Here is a 24,386-nt window from a genome sequence, read left to right as displayed (position 1 = left end):
ATAAGTGCAAATGTGACTATATCTTGTTCTGCTTTTATCAAATCACTAATTGTAAAATGAATATCTCAGTGGACAATAAGCACCTATTATTATCCAACAATGTGGAAACAGGCATACGCCAACTTTAAGCACATGGTTCACATTAAGACCTTGAGATCAACATGTAACGATTAAAAGAGACTTGATTTAAAAAACATGAGGCCAGACTAGTGTTGATTTCATTGGGTCATCAGGTTAATACTTTATTTTGTTTGATTGCAGCAAAGATAAAGGAAGGGAGAGACGGAAACAAGGGGGAAAGAGAGAGAACAGGAAGAATGTCGGAAAAAGGAGACTACAGACTTTGGGAGAGCTGTGGCTACAAGCCTTTGTATCAAATCTAAAGACAAAGTCATCAGGCAACATTAAAACATCTTTTAAAAATAACATTAACATATGTTGTGGGCTCTATATGGCACAGTATTACCCTAGACATGTACACGATACCAAAACAGTTTAGCCACACCCCTACGTCTATGAACAGCTTCATAGCAAATAAAGCCATGAAATCTATCTCCAACTCTTCGTAATTTCTCAAGAAAGCGCTTCTTTTGCTATTCATATTTCTTATGCCATAACAAGGCACCTTAACAGTTGAAATCTGGCAGATTCACATCATACTATAGATAATTATTTAAATATCAAAGCAGAGGCACATTCATTAAAAACGAAAACATACAGTGAGTAGTCTTATATTACCACCAGATTCCAGTTCGGTCACTACAATACGTCGATTTGCATGCTTTTGGTTTGTATGATAACCATGATGGCAAACTATGGCATAAGAAATGGTCCAAAACACAAACATGTCCATCTATAAGGAATGGCTTGAGATAGTGTATTGGAGACAGCAAGGCTTTTTTACACTGAAACTAACCCACAGGAAAATTAAAAAAGAACAAGTGGCCCATATACTGCCAAGGGGTCTGCTGCTCCGGCAGATTTAATTTGGTTTTCATATTCGCACAGGCACTCACTCTCGTACACAAAACACGTACGTACGGCTACCCGCAAAAGGCTTGTAACCACACCCAAGGGGGATGTTTGTACACCCCTGCAGTTGGTCACAATGTGTTTGAACACTCCTGTCTGATCCAAAAGGTGCCAGAGAACCATCACACATGCACACACACTGAAACATATGCACTTCATTCAAAGGTGTGCGAGTGTGTGTTTGAGGGAAGAAGGAGAATTCTCCTAAGTAGTGACTGTGAGAAGTAAATGTGGCCCCATGTTTTATGGAATCGTCTCCAATGAATACAACAAAAAATGAAAAAAGGTATGAGGATGAAGAGGCCAGAAATATCTCCAGAGGAAGGAAACGGAAACAAAAGCTGTGCGCACAATGCCAAATCTGCTGAGGATATAAACGGTTAGGAAGCAAGTGATGCTCATGCTTTGTGGATACAGAACCCAAGTTTACTGACATGTTCCTAGGACTACTGTATATATGCATACCAGACGTTATACGGTTTCTTTAACAGGTTATTTGTGTCAAAACAGAGAAAAAAAGGAACCATCTCTACCATTAATTAATGCAGCTGTACTTCATTAACCTCATGACTACATTTACATTCATATTTTAAAGTTTACTCGCCCTTTTCACTGAAGCCATTTCCATCTGGTAAGAGGGCTAAACAACATAAACAACAACATAGTTTAACAAAACAAACATATAAAGATAACATTACATGTAAAACAAAAAAGGCACCAGGAGGGCACCTGGGGGGGTTTCGGCCACCGCTTTGGCTGCTAAGTTCAGCCTTTTCCTACCTTTTAGTAATAAGGGAAGGAGGAAGAAATAGCCCAGGCTATTCCCAACACCCCTCAGTCCCCTCGGTTGGGGAGTAGGACGTTTTTTTGTCCCCAAAGTCATTTCTGTGGGTCCTTCTGACTCAAGAGTCCAACAGTTTTGTGCCCATATATTCTTTTCCTATACAGAAAATACCCTGAATCCATTTGTCTTTTTCCTTCCTTGCTGTCACTTTCTTCTTTCTGGCTTAGGAAATGGAGCCGTTTTCTCTTCCAATCAAAGAGGAAAAAGCTATACAAGATGAAGGCTGACTGGTTTGTATTCTTTTCCTTATTTTACATGAAGGAAATGAGATGAGAAGCGGAAGTGCAATGGCCTACCAGCCTTTATTTCTAACCCAGTGGCCAGCTACATATCCCAAGCAGCTACAAGTGTCCCCATAAAGTGACCTCTACTTTTTCTATTTTTGTGCACATAATATAAAAACTATGGTGAATGCTATAAAGATCCTACAGTGCCATTTGGCCCCCAAGTCGCCAGGTTAGTCGAGACATTAGAAGCTCAAATGATCTGTCATTGTCATAGACTCGCATCCAGCCATAGCATTTATTTCTTAATGATTTGGATATGAAGAATCACTTCTAAATGCACTTCTACACATTGACCTACAGCAGCCATTCCAAATAGGAGGAATGCTGTGCAAGTCTCACACGGAATGATCTAGGCACTCACACACATACTCCAAAACACACACTTCAAAGTGTACACAGTCATACCTGCTAAGGCCCACCTCCACATGCACACATTCCTGCTCGCATGTGCATGTACATATTGTCACGGACAATTTAATGACAGGATACACCTTCATTCTCATTCACTCATACAAATAAGGATGCTTAACACTCCACCGCCAGCTGTGTTGAGTAAGGACTATTCTGTTTCATCCCTTATCCTGATCTCATCCACAAGCCTTCCCTGAAGACTGTTTATCCTTGTAACATGGTGGCTATAAAGGGAAGCAGAATCAACTAATGTGTCACACAACACACACCCTGTGAGCAGTTCTTATTGTTATTGATAATATAATGAGTCAGAGAGGAAGATTAATCAAGCTCTAGAACTACGACACACTACAGCAAGACAGGAGAGACGCTGAGAAAGGTGAGCGGGAGTAAAGAGAGGGGATACGTCACTGGCCCCTCTCCCTGCTCCTTCTCCTCCCTTCATCCTACTCCAGATTTAATGCCTAGCTCTGATCTCCACTCATTGGAAGAGAGGCAGGGATGCTGTGCGAGTGTACTCAGTGACCCAGTGAGCACCCACCCCTCCCCTCCCATCCTTAACAGGCCAGGCCGTCACCACTGAAATATATTCCTCAGAGTGCTTCTGTGTCCTACGGTTTGCTGCTGTCTCGCGGCTTCTTGCCGCAGCCGCCGCTGCTGCTGCTGCTGCTGCTGCTGTAGAGCCCTGGGTTTGCCATAAAGTGGTGAGGGGCTGCTCCCATGTAGGGGCCGGCGGTGGCTGCGTAGTTGAAGATGGCCGGGAGGAAAGGCAGAGGCTCCACTTTGTCCCCCCCAGGTGCCATCATGTTCAGAGTCACAGGAAGAGCAGCCAGGTTGTAAGGGTAGGCCAGCAGCTGGTGTCCGTAGAGCAGCTGGTAAGGGTCCGGATAAAACGGCAGCTTAGCCAAGTCCCCGCCACTCGGGACCATCATTTTCCCCAGTGGGCCGAAAGGAAGAGCTCCAGCAGGATAGGAGGACATGAGCAGGTTTTCCTCCTGGTTTTTACTGGAGTGGTAGCTGTCCGGCACAATAAGGGGCAGGGGGTAATTATGGGAATGGTAGCCCACTGGGGTGGCGTCCCTATCTCTGGAAGATACGGTATCGTGGTGCTCCGGCTCAGGTGGTTGAGGGGCCCGGGGGAGAAGCAGAGCGTGGGCGGAGGGGCGCTCACACGCACCAGCTGCTCCAGTGGGCAGGGGGAGTCTGTCGAGGCCTTGTGAACTGGAGTGAACCTGGCGATTGGCCTGAGCTATGAGGCCAATAGTTGAGGGGGACCGGCAGGGGGATTTGGGAGTGTGCCTGTGTGACGAGGATCCATTCATAGTGGTTTGAGGGGGGATATGCTGGGGGGACGGCACAGGGCTCAAGGGCTCCTCTTTAGGGACCAACAGAGAAATCTGGAAATCTGAAATCTCTTTTCTTATTTGATGGGACCTCTCCATCTCTTTTTCCCTCTCCCTTTCTCTCTGTCTCTCCCTCTCTATCTCCCTCTCTCTCGCTAGAATGGAGGACATGGTCAGGTCCTGTGCTTCGTCGGGAGAGGGACTCCTGGACAGCGACTGAACTCTGAGATCCTGGACCCGAGGGGGCTCCTCGTAAACCACGTGACGAAATATCCCGCTCCCGCCCTGCCTCTCTCTGTCCATAATGACCCCATCCCGTTTCATAAATCCCCCCTCGGAGCTGAGAGCTGTTGTCATGGAAACAGGAGGAGCAGCAGTGGTTATTCTGGTCTGTGACGTTGTGGGCACATTTTGAGAGGTGTTGCTGGATGCCACGATGTGCACAGGGCTGGGTATTCTGTGGATCTGGCTGTCTAGGCTCTTTTTCCCGGGGGTGCGGTAGTCCAGACATTCAGGTCCATTCATGACCAGCACACTCTGGAGAGTAGAGGGTGGAGCAGGCGGGAATTTAGTGGGAGTAGGGGTTACTGGGCTTTCTAATGGAGGGTCTGGACTGGGCTCTCTCTCTAGAACCGGATGTGTGAGCTCAGGTTTGTCACCGGATTCTGACATGTGATGTTCGCGTGTCGGTTCACTGAGGGGGTCTTCACGCTGCCGGGACGCCACAGAGTCAGTACTGCTGGGCGGGTCTGGTGTTAAATAGCTGATAACTGACACAGAGAGAGCACTGGGGCCTTTTTCCGTCTCTCGGTCTCTGCTAACAGTGTTAACAACTGTCTCCGTCGTCTTTGGCGATGAACCTTTATCTTCCTTTTCTCTCTCTGGGGAACTGCTTAACTCGTGGCGCCGGATATGGCGAGTTAGCGCTGAAGATGTCTTGCAAACCTTGTGACACTGCGGACAGGTGTGTCGTGATAGCGCTCTTCTGCTTAGGCGACTCGGACTTGAATTCCTCCCTATTTGCGCCCCTTTTTCTTCAGTTGCAATCTCTGGCACAGGTTCAACTTGTTGGCCACGTTCCTCGTTTTGGGGTACGGTGGGGGCTTCAGCAGGCTTGGGATGCTGGGCTCTCTGGTGGTCCTCCAACTTATCCCTTGAGGGGAAAGTGGCCCGGCAGAAGAGGCACACAAACTCCAGCAGATGGTTCAGCTCGTGTTTGTCTCGCTTCCTGGGGCTTGAGAACCAACGGCCGCATGTTCCACACTCTGCTGCGTTCCCATTGGTCCAAGGCCGCCTCTTTATTCCCATAGGAGCCGCTGGGTTAGAGGGAGGAGGCTTTGGAGAGTGCAGAGGAGGAGTGGAAACCTCCTGACGGGCCGCTGCAACTTGTTCCTCTGCCTCTTGTTCCTCGGCCTCTTTGTTTTTCTCCTTTAACGGGGCAAAGAGATCATCTTTCTTTTTCCCCTCTCCCATGTCTCTGTTAGATTTCGACACTTTTTCAGCATCCTCCATTTCCTCTTCCTCTTCTTCTTCTTCTTCTTCTTCTTGTTCTTCTTCTTCTTCTTCTTCGTCTTCTTCTTCTTCGTCTTGTGATTTCTCCGTTTCTTTACTCACATGGTTCTTGATTCTATCTGTCCTCCTCTTCAACCGGATGGAGCGCTTGAACTTCAGTTTCCTCTGCCAGCTCTTGACCCTCTGTAGATGTGCTTGTGCCTTTTTCTTAGGCTTGTAGGAGTAGTAAGGCCGCCATAAATTATCCTCTTCATCGTGGTCACTCTCCTGATGACGCACCTCCCTTCGGAAGTAGTACTCCCTCACTTCATCAGGAGATTTGGAGCTCTTTTGCTCTGCCTCCTCCTCACAATCTCCCCCCTCCTTATCACCCTCTTCTTCCACTCTGCGGTGGGGGCGGTGTTTATGGTGATGGTGGTGGGAGTGTGAGTGGCGTGTTTCCTTGGCATCCCGCACTGATGACGTTTCACCCCGTTTGGTTTTGGGAGGAGAGTGGCTCTTGTCTCTCCTAAGGTCTGTTTCGGAGATGCTGCGCTTCACTATTGCTTCCTCGCCGATACGTACAGTAATCTGGCACAATGGCCCCGCCTCTTTGACCTGTGACCCTACAGACGCTGACAGCAGCTTTGAGTTCGACATGTCGCTCTTGCTGTGGGATTTCCGTGATTTGTGAGATAATCTGCCCGTCTCCGCACCCTGTCTACCTCTTGAGTCCTCCTCTGTTGTATCTGAACTGTCTCTTGACCTCTTTCTGTGTCTATCTACGCTATCTCTCTGTCTTTTGAATGATCTGGGAATGCTTTTGTGTGAACTGCTGCTGGTTTCAGGGGACTGGCTGCTCACTGGGCTTTTTTCACTCCCAGAGGTGACCTGGTTGCTATGCATGATGACGGAGGATGACACTGCTGTTCCGTGTACTATCACAGAGGGTTTCGTGTGGCCATATGTTATCACAGAAGGCATGCTTGTTTCCGAGCCTCTATCCGTTTTGGGAGTTTTGGTTTTGCTGCTACTAGACATTTTGAAGCTGCCTCTCCCCTGCTCTAACTCCAGGGCCTCACTCTCATGTTTTCTAACTTGGGGCATGTCCGATTGGGGGAGGGGTGTTAGTTCAGAGAGGTCCCCGTCCTCAGCGGACACGGAAACAGGAAAGCCATTCGGGAAGTCATCTGGGTCAGGCTTTACACTCTGAGGGTGGGCCCCGCTGATGAGGCTTTGGAGGTCCTCAGGGCCCAGAGTACAGCCTAAACCGGGCAGGGAGAGGGAAGGTGTCTCAGTTGGTGGCAGAAGCAGGCCATTATGCAAACTGTCACTGTAAGTCTTGTAGGGTCTCTTCTGGGAGCGCATGGGGAGAAGGCGGTAGAGCTTGAGTGCGTTCGCTTTCTGCTTGTAACCCCCATTGGCTGTCTTTTCGCTGGAGATGAGGCTGGGGTTAATCCCGTGGATGGTCTTCTGGTGTGTTTTGAGATTGTAGTAGGTGGCAAAGGCGTCCCAGCAGAAGATGCACTGGTAGCGGCGCTCTCCTGTGTGCCACACCTCGTGCTTAGTGCGGTACTCTGCCAGGGCGAAGACCTTGTCGCAGAAGTGGCACGGATACTTGCGTCGCCACGAGTGTACGTTAGAGTGCCTCTTCAGGCTGGAGAGGGTCATGTAGGAGCGCTCACACACGGAGCAGAAGTAAATGACATTGCCGTCTACCACCTTCACAAAATGGTGCTCATCACCTGCTAGTAGCTCTGCAGCTGCTGCATCATCACCTTGGATACGTGCCAGGAGGCTCCGGGCTTTCTTCCCCTGCCGCACCTTTCCGATCTCTGATTGTCCCACGATCACTCCCCCCTCCACTCTCACCTCGCCCTCCTCCAGCGGCTCCTCCTTTGGCTGCACAGTGAGAGGAGGGGGGCCCAGGCTGTTGGGGGGAAGGCCTGGCACCCGGCAGGAGGACTCATGGGATTGCAGTCTCTTGCTGTGGATGAAGACTTTGCCACAGAAGCGGCAACTGAGGACGCGGCTGCCACGATGCAGCCGCATGTGGACTGTCAGGGAGGAGGCCGAGCTGAAAAGCCGATGGCACACACCGCAAATCAGCTCGGGCTTCAGGCTGGCTGTGGGGGGATAGGATGAGGAGTGAGGGGGGTCGGTAAGATCCTCCGACGGGGGAGGAGGAGGAGGCGGTAAGGGAGGAGGGAGGTGCAGGGGGGGCGGGTGAAGACTTGGTCCGTGAGGGCTTCCCACTTTCCCAGCTGGTCTTTTTTCTCTCCTCTCTGTATCCCCTCCTCTCTGATAGGCTGACGTGCCCAGACTGAAGAGGATCTGGGCCGTTTGAGAGGGGGAGGCGGTGCTGTTGGTTACCCTGTGCCTCTCGTCCCACCCGTCTCCGCCGTAACAGCCCGAAGATCTCGGGGGAGACCTGTGGAACTGAGTCTCTGAATTGAGTTTGGAGCACTTCAGAGGAGGCGGGGATTTTATATCTTTCCTGCTAAGTGCATGAACAGTCATGGGAGATGAGGAGGAGGAAGGCGAAGAGGACGGAGAGCTGTCGCGCCTCGGGGGCTTAAAAGGTCTGTGCTTTACGTCCATGGTAGCATCCAGTTTCCACAGCGACCCCTCGTCCGAGCTCTTGGAAGATGGCCGCCTTCGGTGAGGGGAAGGGGAGGACGAGGAAGAGCTACGACAGTGGTTCGGAGATGTGAGGGAGGCTGGGAGGGGGGCGGCACTAAGTGGGAAGCTTAGGGTGATTTTTGCATTTTTAGGTCCATCGGCCATGTCCTCCAGCCTGTCCTCCATCATGGCCTCTCCCCGGCCTACGTGCCTTTTACCCTTCATCTCCACCGGTTCCCCTTCCTCCTCCTCTTCTTCAGAATGAGAGGCCCCTCCAAGACAGTGGACTTGTTTGTAAAATCCTTCGATCTTGCTTGAGCCGCGGAGATTGACAGGCAGGCGTGAGGAGTCCCGGGCCGGTTGAAGGGTGTCTACAGCCACTAATGGCGGTGACGGGGAAGACAAAGGTGACAACCGCCGACTCTGTTGGCACGTGGTGTCCTTAATTGCACTGTGTGTGATTTTGCAGAGGGGAGTTAGCCCAGCAGCCAGGTGTTGTTCACTCAGACGTGACTGAATAAGGCCCGTGTGGAGGGGGTCCCACACCTTTTCACCGGACACCATGACCAGCCCCCGAAATCTGAAAGAGAAATCAGAAAATATGTCTTGGCTTGATGAACTTCCTCAGAGAAATGTACGACACTTACATTTATATCGACATGAAGCGAATAATTACATCCAAAGCTTTTGCAGTAGCAGCCATGATGCCTGTGGAACACTTTTGAGAAAGTGAACCGAATGCCCCAGCAACACTGAACTCTAACGGCTCAGCCAGGAATGGTGAAAGGAGGGAGAGGGTAGGGGGGAGGAATGAATCTGCGGCAGTGCTGGTTTAGATTTCAGCGTGCCACAACCAAGCCTTCAGAAAGGCATTCCAGAGATCCATCTCTCTCGGCTGTGACACAACATTCCCTTTGCCTAATTGGAAGGCGTTCAGATTTAATCAAGATTCTCTCAGAATAGAGTGTTGACTTAGATCCATGGCCCGAAAAGCACGTAAAAATAGTCCCACTCTCTCGCTGTTTGAGCAAGAGGCTTGTTAGCCATTCCTGGCAGTGGCCAGTGTTTGCCGGGCATGACTCTAACCATTTATTTGTGAAGGCGGAAGGGAAGGAAAGAGGGGAAGAGGAGAAGGGAGGGAGATTGCATGCATGTGCACAGAGAAGGGGTGTTTTTCTGCCTTCTGCATCCGGCACAATCTCAGCTAAGCTGTGGAAGATGAGCGACAGGCCATTCTCATTTCCATTCTAATTCGCCCGCCATGAGGGCGCATGCAGTTCTGCTACAAATTCACCGTACATAAGATAACTGCAGATTCTCGCCCGAAAGGCAATTTGCTGTTATTACTTATTCAAAACAGGTTCATTTATTTAGGTGTGCAGATTGGGGAGCAGAACGGAGACGATATAAGGCCATAATGATGCGACGAGAAGAAAAATCCTCAGTCATGCTTTTCTGCCTGCGTTTTCAAGCAGCAAAGCAGCCAGGAAGGCAGGCCGCTGTAAAATTCCACAGGCAGCCCTGAACAGGCAGAAACTAGGTCAGCACTGTTATTGCAGAGGGAAGAGGAGAGAGAGAGAGAGAGAGAGAGAGAGAGAGAGAGAGAGTGAAAGGGTGATAGAAAAAGGGAGAGAGAAAAAGGGAGAGAGAAGCTGAGGGTTAGTGGGAGAGCAGGAGACAGAGAGAATGATAGAGGAAGAGGAAGGAGGTGGAGGGGGGGTGTTGAAACAGGAACGGTCAGACACACTACAATGTCAGACAGACAGGAGCCCAGGCAAACAATCACACTCACAACAGCACATGACAAACACCACACGCATGCACACACACACAATACAAACATGCATGTATACACAGCCCTATACGTACACTTATGCATGCCCACAAGCAAGACTGACAGGCATAAACAAAGCAGTTCAACAAGGATGGGACCACTTGTAAATCACATTCAAAACCAAAAGGTGAATCTGAGTGCAGCATGGCACTGACACTAAGTGCAGAACAAAGTCAAGTCAACAGAAGGACAACCATGGTGTCCATGAGTGACGTACTCACAAGCACATGTTTGTTCTTGTACGGGGACAACAAACCAGTCCAGGCCAAACAAGATGTATGAAGAACTGGGACACAGAATTCTGTCTCGCCAGGCTTGCCATATTGCTTGTTGGTATCAAAACAGGCCTTCATTGTCACTCACATTTGCTGAGCAATAGATGCTGTGCAGGAAATCCCTTATGGCAAGTCTGCTACAAGTGGGCGGAAACACTGAGAGACAGCGCTAAGACTAAACATTTCACCATCTCAACTGATGCTTGCGCCGGGGACAGGAAACTGCGTATATGTCGCCCCCTCGCTCTTCTTCTTTATCTCCCTGTGACGCACACAGGCGCTGCACAAGCAGAGCCAGCACGACACGCCATCTGACTGTGACAGGCAGCTTCTAATGTGCTTTGAATGCGCTGGATTCACTCATACGTGTATACAAACGTATATGACACGCAGATATACACTTTTAGCTCTTAATTACGTGAGCAGATGGATCCACACTAACATCCTTCTCAAATGTGACCATGAATGTGGCAAGGACTCTAAAGCTAAATAAAGATAAACAGCAACCTTGTTCCCACACCTCTCTGCGACAGGGTGTTTCTGCACAAAACAAACATGTTGGTCAACCTGTGAAGGGTTCATCTATTTAGGCCTGTGGCACCTCTACACCGCAAGGCAGTAACAGGTTCTCAGCTGGTGCCGGACAAATGACTAACGAGACACACGTAAACATAAAACACCTACAAAACGCACTGGCTTTGCTCTAAGGACAAATCATCTTAGCGAACAACGGCCTGCTTTCAGCTATACTCATGGATTCAACTTGTATCCCATAGCTACGGAAGACCATTAGAGCCACATGTGAAATTAATTTGAGCAATAGGGCCACATGTTATTTTGAATTTTCATTTACTTTGCGAATAAATTCAGAATTGTGTTAGACTTTTTGCTAAGAAGTGCAAAATAAAATTCACTTTTGGCCCTTATAATCTTCCACGCATATGAAATGACAGATAGGAAGCTTTATTCTGGGAATTGTCATTCTTTTGAGTTCAATATTATAAGAAAGTTGCAGAACTCACGGATATCCAAAGACCTACTTGGATCGTAATCCTAACAAACCGTCTGCTTGAATTTTGGGACCAATTCAAAAGAGCTGAAGTTACACTATTTTACTTTACCATTAGCATCTGGAGAGCATGGATGACTTTGGAAACCATTCGTTAGTAATCCACTCAGTTTAAATGGTCAATCAATCACTAGGAACATCAGTGCTAAAGCGGCCTTGCATAACATGAAGCAGAGTCGTTTGGTTGGTGCCAACTCAAGGCCTTGAACCAGCCGTTGAGCAATCTGTTTATTCCAACACTGAAGCGAGTTCTTGTAACTGTGAGGATTAAATCACCATGCTTGTTCTTTTGTTTTTTTGCCATTTCCCATCTCAAAGAAAAATCCTTAATAAGCCAACCACAAGCATTGTAATCATGTGCGGTTCAAACTGACTTTGGCTCCAAATTCAAAAGTGTTGAGCCTTTTGGTCAAATACGTTATATAATTGAGGATTCTCACAGAAAATTACATTTGAATACTTTTTTAGTACCACTCAAATTACTTTTGATTGTAAACAGCTAACAATTTTGAAAACCCCTAAAATTACAGCTAAAAAGATCAAGTCATGTCTACTTCCCCTACACTCTAACCATTGAAACAAAATCCTGGTTGATTATAACTTAGGTTTTCTTTTCATAGGTATGTCCACTATTGAGATCTGGGAACACAACAACGTCGCAAAAGCATAACCGTGTGAGGCCAAGAAAAACTGGTGATCAGGCGACAGGCTTTAAATGAGCCAACAATTTCGAGAGGACCTAAATCACTGTATTTTGAGATGAAACAGACAGTGAGCACACCCAACACGTTGGTAATAATCCCTTATTACACAGGACACCTATGTTCACAAAGCAACAGTAACCTGACTGTACTGGTGCCTGAAATACTGCAGAACTGAACCAGGAAGTCCGTTTTTAATTTTTAGCAGCATCACCGCATTCGCAGATCCAAGCATAAAGGTTACTGAGTGAAAAGTTATATTGACTGATAAGAGTGAGGTCATTCGAATAAACCAGATTCATCCTTTAACCAAAACGTTAACGCTGATGTGCTGTCAACATATGTGTGTGTGTGTTTTGGGAGGGCGGGTTAAGGGGAGTGCCTGGAACACAGAATGTGGGGGGCCTCGGTTTTCCAGCCGGTGAGCCAGCGGCGTGTAGCATGTGGGAAGAGGAAGGTGTCGGTTGGGCTTTCTCCCCAGTGAGGGGCAGCCAGAGGGGCCCAGCGATTGGAGCAGCAGTTGGTCTCTGAAGAGGAGAGTGTATGTGTTCGCAGGAAGATGTGTGTGTGTGTGTGTGTGTGTGTGTGTGTGTGTGTGTGTGTGTGTGTGTGTGTGTGTGTGGTGTGTGTGTGTGTGTGTGTGTGTGTGTGTGTGTGTGTGTGTGTGTGTGTGTGTGTGTGTGTGTGTGTGTGTGTGTGTGTGTGTGTGTGTGTGTGTGTGTGTGTGTGTGTGTGTGTGTGTGTGTGTGTGTGTGTGTGGGTAGGGGGGCATCGTTAGCAAGAAAGGCTACTGAACTCTCCACAACCCCCCGGCCATAAGAGCGTGGTGGAGCCGGCCAGATGGGATAGAGGGAAGTAGGAGGTAAGGGAAGTTGGGGAGTGGTTGAGTGGAGGTGGTAGTGGTGGTGGTGGGAGCTGGGGGGGGTAGGGGTAACTTCAAACACGTCTCGCCCATGTTCACATTTCATGGTTTCCTTGTCTTTCAGATCCCCCCTCAGCATGACTGACCCCCTCTCCCCCCCTCTAACGTGTAAACTGTCGTATTGGTGGTGTTTTCGCATGCAGCTCCACGCACCAGCGAAACCTGCCCATGTTCTAAAATCGCCACACTCCCCACGCTCCGTTAACTCCCAGCCCAGCACGTAATTCCAATAATGCCACTCGCTGCAACACAATCATAGGAGGCCCCTCGGAAACAGTAGGGCCACAATTGTAACCCCGGAGCGCGGTAACACTACACCGGTGACCTTTATGAGGTGATTTACACAAAATCATTTTCAATTTCATGCGTGCTCCTTGTTTAAAAGGGGTGTGAAAGCCCCCTTTGGAGTTCTCAGTCTCAAACTACCAAGACACATTGGAGTTTTAGTAAGGCTGAGCCAGAACGGCATGTTACAACAGTCACCGTAAACTGCAAGTAAAACTATGGCAAGTTAGAAAAGATGAAGCGCTGCACCGAATTGCATTCGCATCCTTATGTTCGTTGCATATATTAAAATATCTGCATAATCAAACAAAGCAAACCAACTTGTTCTTGAAGTCTTTAAGAGTTGCATGACAGCATATCTATGAAGAGTAGAAAAAAAGACAAATACTATTCTCCAATGGGGGACCCAGGCACAACTGTCCAAAATACAAACGACAACATCATCTGTGTGACGCCACCGAGCAGCGAGAAAGTACACTTCCTCTTGCTGACCTATGACCCCTACCCTACTGTGGCAGTGTGCATCATATATTCCATATAGTAAGCAGAGGGGCTTGGCTTGGCATCCATGGAAACCAGGAATGTGGAGTAGTTGGCAGCAGATGCTGTGTTGTTGTTGGAGAAAGAAAAAAAAGTAAGGCTTCGGGCAGCAACAACGGGGTTGGTGACATCAATATGCCCTCTGCTGCTCTACCAGAGACAACCTCCAGCCGAAAAACAGGCTGGGAAAATGGAGGACAAACTGGGCGGCCCGTGACCGAAATAAGAGACAGAACCAGCCGGTGGAACCAGAGATGTTTACCGTTGCCTACATGCAAGTTTGTCCGCTAAAACACTTCCTGGGATGTTGCTAGTAACTTGATGAGGAGGATTGGAAGATGGGCCCACCATGTTAAGACCCCTACAACAAACCTCATATCTCTCCTGACGTGTGTTTGGCAGCCCCCCCCACCCGCCCCCTTTCTGCGGTGTATCACAAAGAGGCTTTCGATACATTAAAAGTTTCATCACAATCACAAAACGAGTCATCGCTCTTCAAAGAGAACTGCGTGGTGCGCCAGCAACAGAGAAGAGGATGAGGGAGACGAGGCCTGTTACTGGCACAAACACACACACACACACACACACATATATACACACACGGGCAGATCCAGTACAGGGACACACAAAAATACACGTCCACATACACACACTGCATAAAAAACACACTCACGCCCCGACACACACACGGTTTAATAAAAACCTTTTCCTCCTCTTCACGCGCAGAGCAAGCAGTGCCACAGCAGCAGAGTGAAGCCGGAAAACAGGCAGGAAAACAACAGCTTTCAGCGTCTCTCCCTCTTATTCTCCCTGGCTGTCTCTCAGGAAGGCAAGCATACAAGAGAACGTACCTCGGAAAACCTCCTGCTGCATCTCTGCTGCGATGTGTTCTCTCCCCTCACACTCCCTCTCTCCCTCTCTCTCTCTCTCTCCCCCTTGGTCTGTGTATGCGCACGTCCGAGTGTGTGAGAGCGAGGGGAGAGAGAGCGCAGGGAGAGGCGGTGCACACACACATGCATGCACACACACACACACAGACACACACATACAGGCAGCAGTGTGTGAAGACAGAGGGCAGGAGCGATTCTCACACTCGAACTTGCTCTCCCTCTCTCCCTCTCTCTCCCCCTTTTTCTTGCTGCCTCTCTCACTCCAGTTTTTGCCTTTGACACTCGATTCTTAGTGTTTTTGCTCTTTTTTTCCAGCAAGTGAATCCCCCCCTCCTTCCCCTCTGCACCCCCCCCCCTACCCCCACCCCATCCAAACCCCCACTGAATCCAATCTTCTTTTTATTTGGAAGTGTTGTTCCCTCTCTCCCTTTCTCCACACACACACACACACACACACTCATGCACACACACACTACTTTATATACACAAAGCCCAGCGATAGGGAGAGGCAGAGGGAGACAGAGTGGGAGAGCAAGCATGAGGACGCCATTTAAGCAGTTTGTTACGAGCACTGCAAGTCCCCAAAATGGCTGAAAACAAACAGGAACCACGCCAACTTGAAAAACCTGGGCACAAGGACGGACGAACTCGCAGACAGGGAGCGAGAAGAGAGTGAGTCAGAGAGACGGCGAGGAAGGTAGACAGAGAGAGGACAAACTGGCGGTAGTTAAATGGCGGATGGGAACACTGTGGGAAACAAGTCAAGTTCACGGAAAAATGGAGGCCTTAAAGGAGAAATCCAGTGATTTAGCACTTTAGGGACAGATTTAAAAAGGAAGGCCTTGCAATCTGACTAAAAGTCTCTAGTATTGGTCAAGCTCCAATAATGCTGTATCCTACATTTCCCAAAATGCAACTTGATAGCGTCTTTCTCAAGACTCCCTACCCATACCTGGCAAATGCTCAAGTCCTTTCAAACTCCACTTCCCTAGTTTCAAAGGCGTTCAGATCCAAAATACCAGGCGTGAAAACAACGCAACAAGCTTTGATGATGGTAGAACCCTGGAACGTTTTCACAGCGACAACAATCTAGCCAACCAAAAGTAGATTTAGGGTCAAATCCTGCCATTGGCCACAACTTTTACCCTGCATGCGCTTTCCAGTCCACCATCTGTGTGTTGAGTTTGCATATTGTGCTTTGCGTCACCCATAATGATTGTGATTGCTTTCAAGAACTGCAAACAACCCAGAGTGTTTTGAGAACTGGCTATGACTTTAGCGACAATAATTCTACCTCCATTTTGACAATTGGCACATACACAGTTGTCTGCCATATTGCCACACATTTAATAGCCCAACTCAATTCTGGTGCTAGAAGACGTTTCCTTTGGTTGTGGGAAAAGTAGAGCGAGGGGCCACTTGTACAAAGATTGAATGGCGAAAACATATCGCAAATGGTGGTGGCATCCACACAATTGCAGGCTTTAAATTTCTAATTTGGTAAAATTATTCTAAGGAACAACTTTTTTGTCTGAGCCCTCTACAAATGTGCCAACGCGGTGGTACCAAAATGCTAAGAGACCACTTTTCTATTTTCTCATTATACAGCTGTTTTCACAATGTGAAAAGTACTCCCGATGGCAAGTATACTGGTCCTCATATGTAAAATCAGTGGAGTGCCTCTTCAAACGAAAGGTGGTAAAGGTGGACAGACAAGAGCAGAAACTGGAGCAAGGACACGATTTAGTTGTCCATGCCCTCTGCTAAAAGGGTTCAAGTGCTATCAGCAGCCATGTCAATTAACTGCTTTTATGTCGGCGGGTGTATCTGATTCTGACACTGGCGGAACTTAAACTGCCGGTGACAAGGACCTTTTTTGTTTTACACCACAAGCTCTCCTCAACAAAATTAAGCAAAGGCGCCACCATCACGTCCTCCAGCTGGATATTACTTCTGATTCACCCGTATCCATGCCAAATGCCTCACAACAACAACCCTCTTCCTCCTGGTTTTCTCCCGGGCCATGCATGTCACGGTCAGTGGAAATTCCACATATCTCTGCTCTCAATCCGGCGGCCATGAGCCACTCGGCGGCCCTAGATCAAGAGGTACTCTGTCAGCTGGGACAAGAGGGCATGAAAATGAGAGGAGGGGTGGAAGAATGTTCCAGCACTGCTATGCTTCAACCAATTATACTTCCCACTGTCCTTTTCAGTTGAGCTGCCACCCCACAGACCCCCCCCCACCAGTACCCACCAAGTGAACCTTGACGCCAACATCCAGCCCTCCTCCTACTCTTCCCCTGCCCTTTCCCTCTCTCCCTCTCTTTCATCACTCGCTCCAACCCTCATTGTACACTGCCACACTTGTCTCCATGGGAACTGCTCTGGGATTGGGTGTTGTTCCTGTGACCTCTCTGGCTGTTGGAGTTGGGTGAACTTTTTTTCTCTGCTCCCACCCCCCCTACCCCCCCCCCCCCCCTTGTCCTCTCTCATGTACTCCTGCACGCTTTCAAGGCATGCTGGCTGTGTGTGGATGGGACAGCAGTTGTGAGTAGCTTCAAGATAGGACACTGGAATTCAAGCTAGATGGAACAATTTGTGAAAAGTGAAAGAAAGAGAGGCTGTGTGTGTGAATCAGATTGCCCGTTGGAGAAGACAATAGTGTGTGTGTGTGTGTGTGTGTGTGTGTGTGTGTGTGTGTGTGTGTGTGTGTGTGTGTGTGTGTGTGTGTGTGTGTGTGTGTGTGTGTGTGTGTGTGTGTGTGTGTGTGTGTGTGTGTGTGTGTGTGTGTGTGTGTGTGTGTGTGTGTGTGTGTGTGTGTGTGTGTGTGTGTGTGTGTGTGTGTGTGTGTGTGTGTGTGTGTGTGTGTGTGTGTGTGTGTGTGTTCCAGGAGTACGACCGCTCGGTCCACACTGGCATTGTCACGTGGCTGCAGCCGGCCGCAAAGTCCGTATTCAGAGGCTCCCCTGTTGTCCAGACGTCCCTATTCATGGGTGTTTGACCAAACGTGATCATAGCTTTTCATGCTGTGCTACCAAGCGACACACACATCTGAACACACAAAGATGGAGGAACCAAGGAAGCCATCTTGGCAGAAAATGCAACCATTAGCTCACCATTATTGAATCTTAGCATGGAGGACGTAAGAGATACACTAGGAAAGAAAAGAATATCAGCAGTTTGATATTTGACCGTTAAGATGAATCCTTCATGAGGTGTTTGGCTCATTTTTACAGCACATTTATTTTGATTTTATTTACAAGACGTGGTCGAAATTGTTTTCTTTTTTTACAGGGGCCCTATGATGCTTTCTGGAGTTTTCCCTTTCCTGTAGTGTGTGATGTAGGTTTTTGTGCATGTAAATCAGAGGTGGGGAATCTCCGGCCCCCGGGCCGTATAACTTAACTTTGTTGTTATTAGCATCTGGTTAGCTAGCTATGCTAACGAATATAAGAAGCTTTTTCTCCAACCAGTGAGGTAAAGGCACATCTTTATATGATCATTATAGTTATCAAAAAATAAGAGAATAAAGTATAGGTTTAACAGGTATAAAATACTATATGACAGTAAAAAAAAGTTGTTATTAATAAACTAGAATACAGTTTGAAAGGGGAGTGATTTGTAAAATATCCATAAAGAAAAAGAAATCTGCTTACAGTTCTGTTTCATATGGGTGTTGAGAGATGTATCCATAGATCTCTTAATGTTGCTCTCAAAGTGCACCAGATTTATGCTTTTAACTTCAACATTTAAAAAAAAATCTTCCCGGGGGAGCATGCCCCCCGGGCCCCCCTAGAGGAGGTTAGGCCCCCCCCTCCCCCACTTAAATCATGTACACATAGGAAACTAAATACATTTGCACACATCTTGTGTCCAATATCTTTCTGTTTTGGTGGTCATGCCACAACCGTGCACGTGCATGCACGAGTCATGTAAGATATCTGGATTAAGAGGTTGCTTTTTCTTTGCACAGCATGAAAGAAAGGCCAAATGAATGGGCTGTGATTTTAGTTTTTTTAAGCAGAGGTCAATAATTTGTACGGCCCTCGGAGGATGTTGAAAAAATTGAAATGGCCCTTGAGAGGAAAAAGGTTCCCCATCCCTGATGTAAATGGTCTGCAAAAGCAAAAATCCCAAAGTTCCCTCTAGTACAGGGGTCTCAAACTCAAGGCCCGGGGGCCAAATCCGGCCCACGACATCATTTTATGTGGCCCCGCAAGAGCTTGCAAAGAATATAATACGTTTATTATACGGTTACATGCCACTTTACAGAAGCAGGTTGCCCATAAACTACATGTCCCAGAATGCATCTCATTTTGTGACATGCACACTGAAGAGACTTGCAATTACTTGCCCTGGACTTCTGCTTTCAGGCGTAGTTAATTACTAAGTTATTATCCTATCCGATAATAATCCAATTCAGAGACAATAATGTAATATAATACATTATTTTATATAATAAATATATATATATATATATATATATTATATATTTATATAGTTACAACCGGCCCTTTGAGTGCAACCTTTATGTGAATGTGGCCCGCGATGAAATGTGTGTCGCAGATATGTATATATGTATAAGGGGTAAAGAAAGACCCACTTTTGCTGACTGTGAAGGGCAGTAAGAGAAGACAACGTAATGTGACAGAGCATTTCCCATTTAAAAAATGTTTTGCAAATGTTTTATGTTGTAAAAAAACAATAATTTTTTCAGTTAACAATAAAATGTGTATTACACATCCAACCATTTCAGAGCTTTGTCCATAAGGGAAATATCTTTCTCTCAAAGCTCTGCTATATTCATAAGCAACTTGCTAACCGTCTGTCTGCTCCTTAATGCTGGTACAGTGGGTTTTTTTCATGTTCGAAACTGCTGTCTACTGGTTATAAATATTTCTGGATTCACTTTTTTAAACAACCCCTGTTACGCTACTTTTATCATGAACATAATTAATTATAGCTAAAATGGCTAACATTTTAAATGTCACAACTTAATGACCCCACTTTGACCTACTAAATGTGCTCTGTGGCTTCTAGCAAAAACGCTGAGTGAATAGCTTTCTCTTTTCCTGAAAAGGGGAAAGTTGATGTCAGTTTAAGTGCAACTGAATCTTTGGTTGACTTGCATATGAAAAATCTAATCTTTAGCTCGGTTTTGTTTGAAAGATTGTCAGTGCAGAAAGATAGTTCAGAAGAATATAAGGGCAGCAAGATCAGTAAGGGTGCATGAGTCCATTGTCTGCAACATTTGTTATTCAGACTGCATTCCTACTGATACATGTGTGCGAATTTATCCTGATGCTCAGGGGTTTGTAAACATCCTCAATGATCTCAAAGTTGGGATGACTAACCTCCTCGCCAGCTGACTTGGACTGAGATCAAAGTGGGTAGTCGGATGCTCGAGGAGTTCAAATGTCAGTGGTTTTCTTAAAGAGGAAGCAAGGGTTTCATAAGGACGACGCTGCAATTCCTGTCTGCGGCCTTCAAACAGAAATCTGAGAACAGACAGATGAAGTGAAAACACAACACATGCATTTTCTGAAAGTACGTGTTCAGATAAGCATGACATATGTACACATTTGTACTCTCACACGCAAACAGATGAATGGGTGTTTAAGCCCTCAGCATTGTCTTACAGACTTGGGGGCGGGACAATTGGTAACTTGAGGAAACCTCTCTTGGAATAGGGAAATCTGAGCATGCTGGAGCCTGTCCTGAGCTAACACTGCAACACTACAACAAAATGTCAGGGCTGCATTCTAACAATATGGAATAGAAAACACACAAACCAAACAGCTTAAGGTGCGAGAACCCTTCAGTTCACATTTTGCGTGCATTCCTAATCTATATCTGTTAACTAATGTAAAATCCCTTTTATGTAAGCACTTGTCTATCAAAATGTTCTCTGTGTTAATAGAAACCACAGAATTTCATCTATTCCAGATGAGCCATGACGTGCATTATTAAGTAAGAATGCAGCCTTTAACGGTCGAATTACTGTATTACTCCACTGTGTATTGTGCCAGATATGTGTCAAACATGCTAAATGCATATTCATTCATTTTTCTTAAGAAATCCAAGCTTATACCTCGCAGTAAAGCTTCCAAATACTTTCCGGACACATCAAGGGGTGTAGAAAAAGCAATCAAGTAAAATATTATATAAGAGATTTTGAGGAAACCGGGCTCGAACTAAAAAAAGAAGAATGGGATTAAAAGTTATAAAATATTAAGAGATCTACCCTGACGTCTTGTATTATCACGTACAATGTGTTGGAGTGCTTGCAAAAATAAGCGCAGGTGTTACATAGTGATGTCACTATGTTTCAGAAGTAAACAAAGGAGTCCAATGGAGGCGTTTGAGGAAGGGGGGAGGGTGTGGGGAAGAAACTCCTTCTACAGGGAACTTTGAAGGTGCATTCACATCGCAGTACTTTTCCCACAAAGGTTCATGAGAACTCTTTAGTACAGATCGCGTTCACACCGGAATAAGTTCCTGGGGAAGGGTGAGGCAAATGAAGCCGCTGACGTCACTTCTTCTTCTTCTGCTTTGGGTTTACTGGCAGGCCGCAAACAACTTCATGGCGTATACTGCCACCCGAAGTCCCCGGCCGGATGTCCTCGGAGTTGGGGACTGGCTTCAGTAGAAGCTGCTGGGACTCCACCGCTCCCATGTTTTCTTTTGTGTTGCCATAAGTTAGTCTCTCTGCGTTTGTGCGCTGGGCTAATGCTAATTCTAATAATGCTAATGCGAGGATAATAACATGGCGGCGAGTTTTACAGGGCGTGGTTTGCAATCCGCCCAGCCAATCAGAAATAGGAAACGTTTTCTCCCACGAAAGTCCCTGCTCTCTAGCAAAGGGGGTAAAAAAGGTTCCGATGAACTCATTTTAGTTCCGGCTCATTTCGGAACTATATCGGAACTAAAGTGGGAAAAGTACTGCGGTGTGAACGCGGCTTTTGAGGTTTTAGCCTTTGCAGACCATGTATATGCACAAACACCTTTATAACACAATACAGGAAAGGGAAAAAAAAAAAAACAAAGCATAAAAGGGCCTCTTTAATAAAATAACAAGTTTATCATGTCCTGATCTAGAAGTCCTTTTCCAGTGATCACATGAAAATGGAAGAGAGAAATATTTGATGATGTACTCTGTGACCTTTTGTATAAAGCGCTGCAGCTTATCAACTTCCTTCTGGCTCTGAATGTTACAGCTGATGAAATGATCGGTTTCAGTTTGATGAAAAACTTCAAACAGCTGTGAATGCCTGAATCTTTTATGTTTTAGTAGAAGGGTTAGAGAGTGTAACACTGCCCCAGCCCTCGCCTGCGAGACAACACGAAGGGACTAAAATGCACAAATCCCACAGAGGCCATTCTGAGCAGATGTCCAAAACCTGCATGCTGCAAAGTTGATAGAATGTCTATATGCTGTTCAGGATGAAAGCACCGACAGGATTCAAAGAGTTATGTTGACAAGTGATGTGAGACAGTGATATAGTTGTGCTGTAGACTTCTAATATAACTCAACGGGCGGCTCCATCAGAGTATCAAATGACAGAAGTAGGGGTTTCATCAAGCACTGGCTTCAGAAACATTGAGGTTCAGCGTGTTAGTGTGAGCGGTAAAACACTGCTGAGTCACACAAACTAGCCTTAGGCACACACAAGAGATAAAATGTTAAGAGAGTAAAGTGAGTTAGATGGGCGCAGGCCGCACAGGAGTTACAGTTGGCACGACATTTAGTTTGATAAGCATAAACCGACGGCAAAATATGGTTGGATAACAGGAGAAATAATAAAGCAAAGAAGAAGCGGAGGAGAGGGGTTTGGGGCATGGAGGTTGCCAAAGGAGACTGGAGAGGATAGGTGGAAAATCATCCGGGAGGGGTGGCTGATACGGTGGGGAGGAGGGAGGAAGGGAGGGGGACGGACGGCTGGTTTTTCCACTGCCAGAGAGAGGACGGCTAAATCAAATTAATTAGCTCCTTCATCTCCAAGCAGCTACTCAGGCATGCTGTACTGGCGAAAGAGAGTCGAGGGGAAAGAGGGGAGGGGCAGTTGGCATAAGAGAATGGGAGAAAGCGAGATAGGACATGGTGGAGGGGTGAAAAGCCTGCTGTGTATGTGCGCCATTCAGCAGGACGGGCACCGAGGGGAGGGGTGCATAATTCTCTGATAAGCGTGAGGGTTGTTTTGCTGGATTCTCTGTTCAGCCATGAGGAGGAGGAGGAAGTAGCTGCATGTCGGCTGATGCTGTGTGCTGCTGCGCTTCGGGGCGATGGTACTTCCTGTTTCTAGACAGCCTGTAATTTTGAGAGCACTGTAAACAACCCTGCTTTTCTGCGCGCCTCTTTAAATAGAAACTTCAATCAGAACCTCCCGGAAAGACGGGTTTTTGAGCAATGACAACATGAAGTAAACTTATCCTGTGATCACAAATAAAGTAATAAATAACTCATATTTACTGACTTCAGAGGAAAAGCAGCAGAAAAGCAGCAACAAGAGGGGAAAAGAAAACGAGGCAGATGGTTGGAGGCAATGGCATCGAGCCAGGGGACAGAAAACAGCAGCAGAGCAAGGAAACCAAACACAAAAACAAGTGAGAAAAGAAGCAAAGCAAGCTGTATGGCAACTGCAGGCAGCATGTGGTCATCTCAGAGGCTCAGTGTGCAGGAGAGCGGGGTGAGGGAGGGAAGATGAGACGGTGGGAGTCAGAGAAAAATATGAAGAAGGTTTGTGCACAAGTGGGAGGTTCAGACAATAAAAGAGACACGTCTGCGAGGTAGGAAAAGGGATCATGTGACAGAGAAGAGGTAGGCCATGTTGATTCACAATTTTTAAGAAAAGGCTTCCCAATGAGTGAGAGGAGAATGTAAGCCAAAGGGCAGCATGACAGACAGGGCCAGGGGTCAAATCCTCGGGAGAAGAGCGCAGTGGACAGCTCAGCGCTGCAGCACTGCCTGGGCGAGACTTGGCGGCACTGTGAGAAGCCCAGATTAGCACTAAGCCGATTGCAACGCGAGGTAGGATCAAGAGCAATTCATTTAGCACCCAGATAGTTCCAGGAAGAAGCTGAAAGAACCCTAACAAAACTCATAGCCGACTTAACATTCCTACTTGAGTCTCTTCTCTACAAACAGAGGAAGAATCCTGCGTTAAAAGGAGAATTTGGAAGGTCTGAAAGGGTGGAGGATAAAAGGAAGGATAAAAGGAAAGATGAAGACGCTTGGCTGGGGCTGACATCAGCCAAAACAAGCATCTAAAGAACAGGACATTCTCTTGCAGACAGAAATGGGCCGGCCTGTTCCAATGGGCTCGGAGAGAGCATGCCTCCAACCCTGCGTCACACGCCTTTATTAGAAAATAACATCCTGGTGCATGACTTAAGGGGAAATGTGGATGAACACAGATAATTTATCATTCATATCTCTATTTTGCTTAAGATACACACATTTCATAGCAGTTTTTGGTGCTGCATATTAGGCTGATACTGTAGGGTTTGTTATTATTACAGCAATATCTTCCCAGAATCTAATACACACTTGAGACTTTTCCCCACAAAATTGCCATGGTATGCATGTCTGCAGGGATGCTGTGTCCAAAGAAAATCATCACAGCCTTCAGGACATGTGGCTTTGGTTTTTGGAGGTCATTCATGCTTACAAACAGTAACTGAATTGTTTAGAGAAAATGCAACTATATACTTTTTTGTGCTTCGGATTTGATGGCTCGCTAGCTCTGTTTATGTTTATTTCTGGAGAAGCCGGAGTGCCGTTATAGTTTAGCTCATTAATTGTAAATTGGCAAGGGAAAAAAGTAGTCTGTTCCTCCCA

At 46.9% G+C, this 24,386-nt stretch overlaps 1 protein-coding gene across 2 annotated transcripts; it reads right to left on the bottom strand.

Moving 5' to 3' along the window:
* Nucleotides 1-212: 212 nt before the first annotated feature.
* Nucleotides 213-14,702, bottom strand: zbtb4 (zinc finger and BTB domain containing 4). Of its 2 annotated transcripts, none has more exons than XM_034105881.2 (2): nucleotides 14,508-14,702; nucleotides 213-8,610 (listed from the first exon to the last, which is right to left on the bottom strand). In XM_034105881.2, the coding sequence occupies exon 2, from the start codon at nucleotides 8,592-8,594 to the stop codon at nucleotides 3,186-3,188; it is 5,409 nt and encodes a 1,802-aa protein (XP_033961772.1). In that variant the 5' UTR covers nucleotides 8,595-8,610; nucleotides 14,508-14,702; the 3' UTR covers nucleotides 213-3,185. The 2 variants fall into 2 exon arrangements, with proteins under 2 accessions (XP_033961772.1, XP_033961773.1); XM_034105882.1 differs by lacking the exon at nucleotides 14,508-14,702 and adding an exon at nucleotides 14,360-14,497.
* Between the last annotated feature and the right edge of the window lie 9,684 nt (nucleotides 14,703-24,386).

Source organism: Pseudochaenichthys georgianus, chromosome 18, assembly GCF_902827115.2.
Source record: "Pseudochaenichthys georgianus chromosome 18, fPseGeo1.2, whole genome shotgun sequence".
NCBI lineage: Eukaryota > Metazoa > Chordata > Actinopteri > Perciformes > Channichthyidae > Pseudochaenichthys > Pseudochaenichthys georgianus.
The sequence above is the reverse complement of the archived record's forward strand: the minus strand, read 5'-3'. Positions and strand labels throughout refer to the sequence as shown.

Bases quoted from the DNA above. Each gene is read 5' to 3' on its own strand.
- zbtb4 (XM_034105881.2), bottom strand. From the start codon at position 8,594: ATGGTGTCCGGTGAAAAGGTGTGGGACCCCCTCCACACGGGCCTTATT.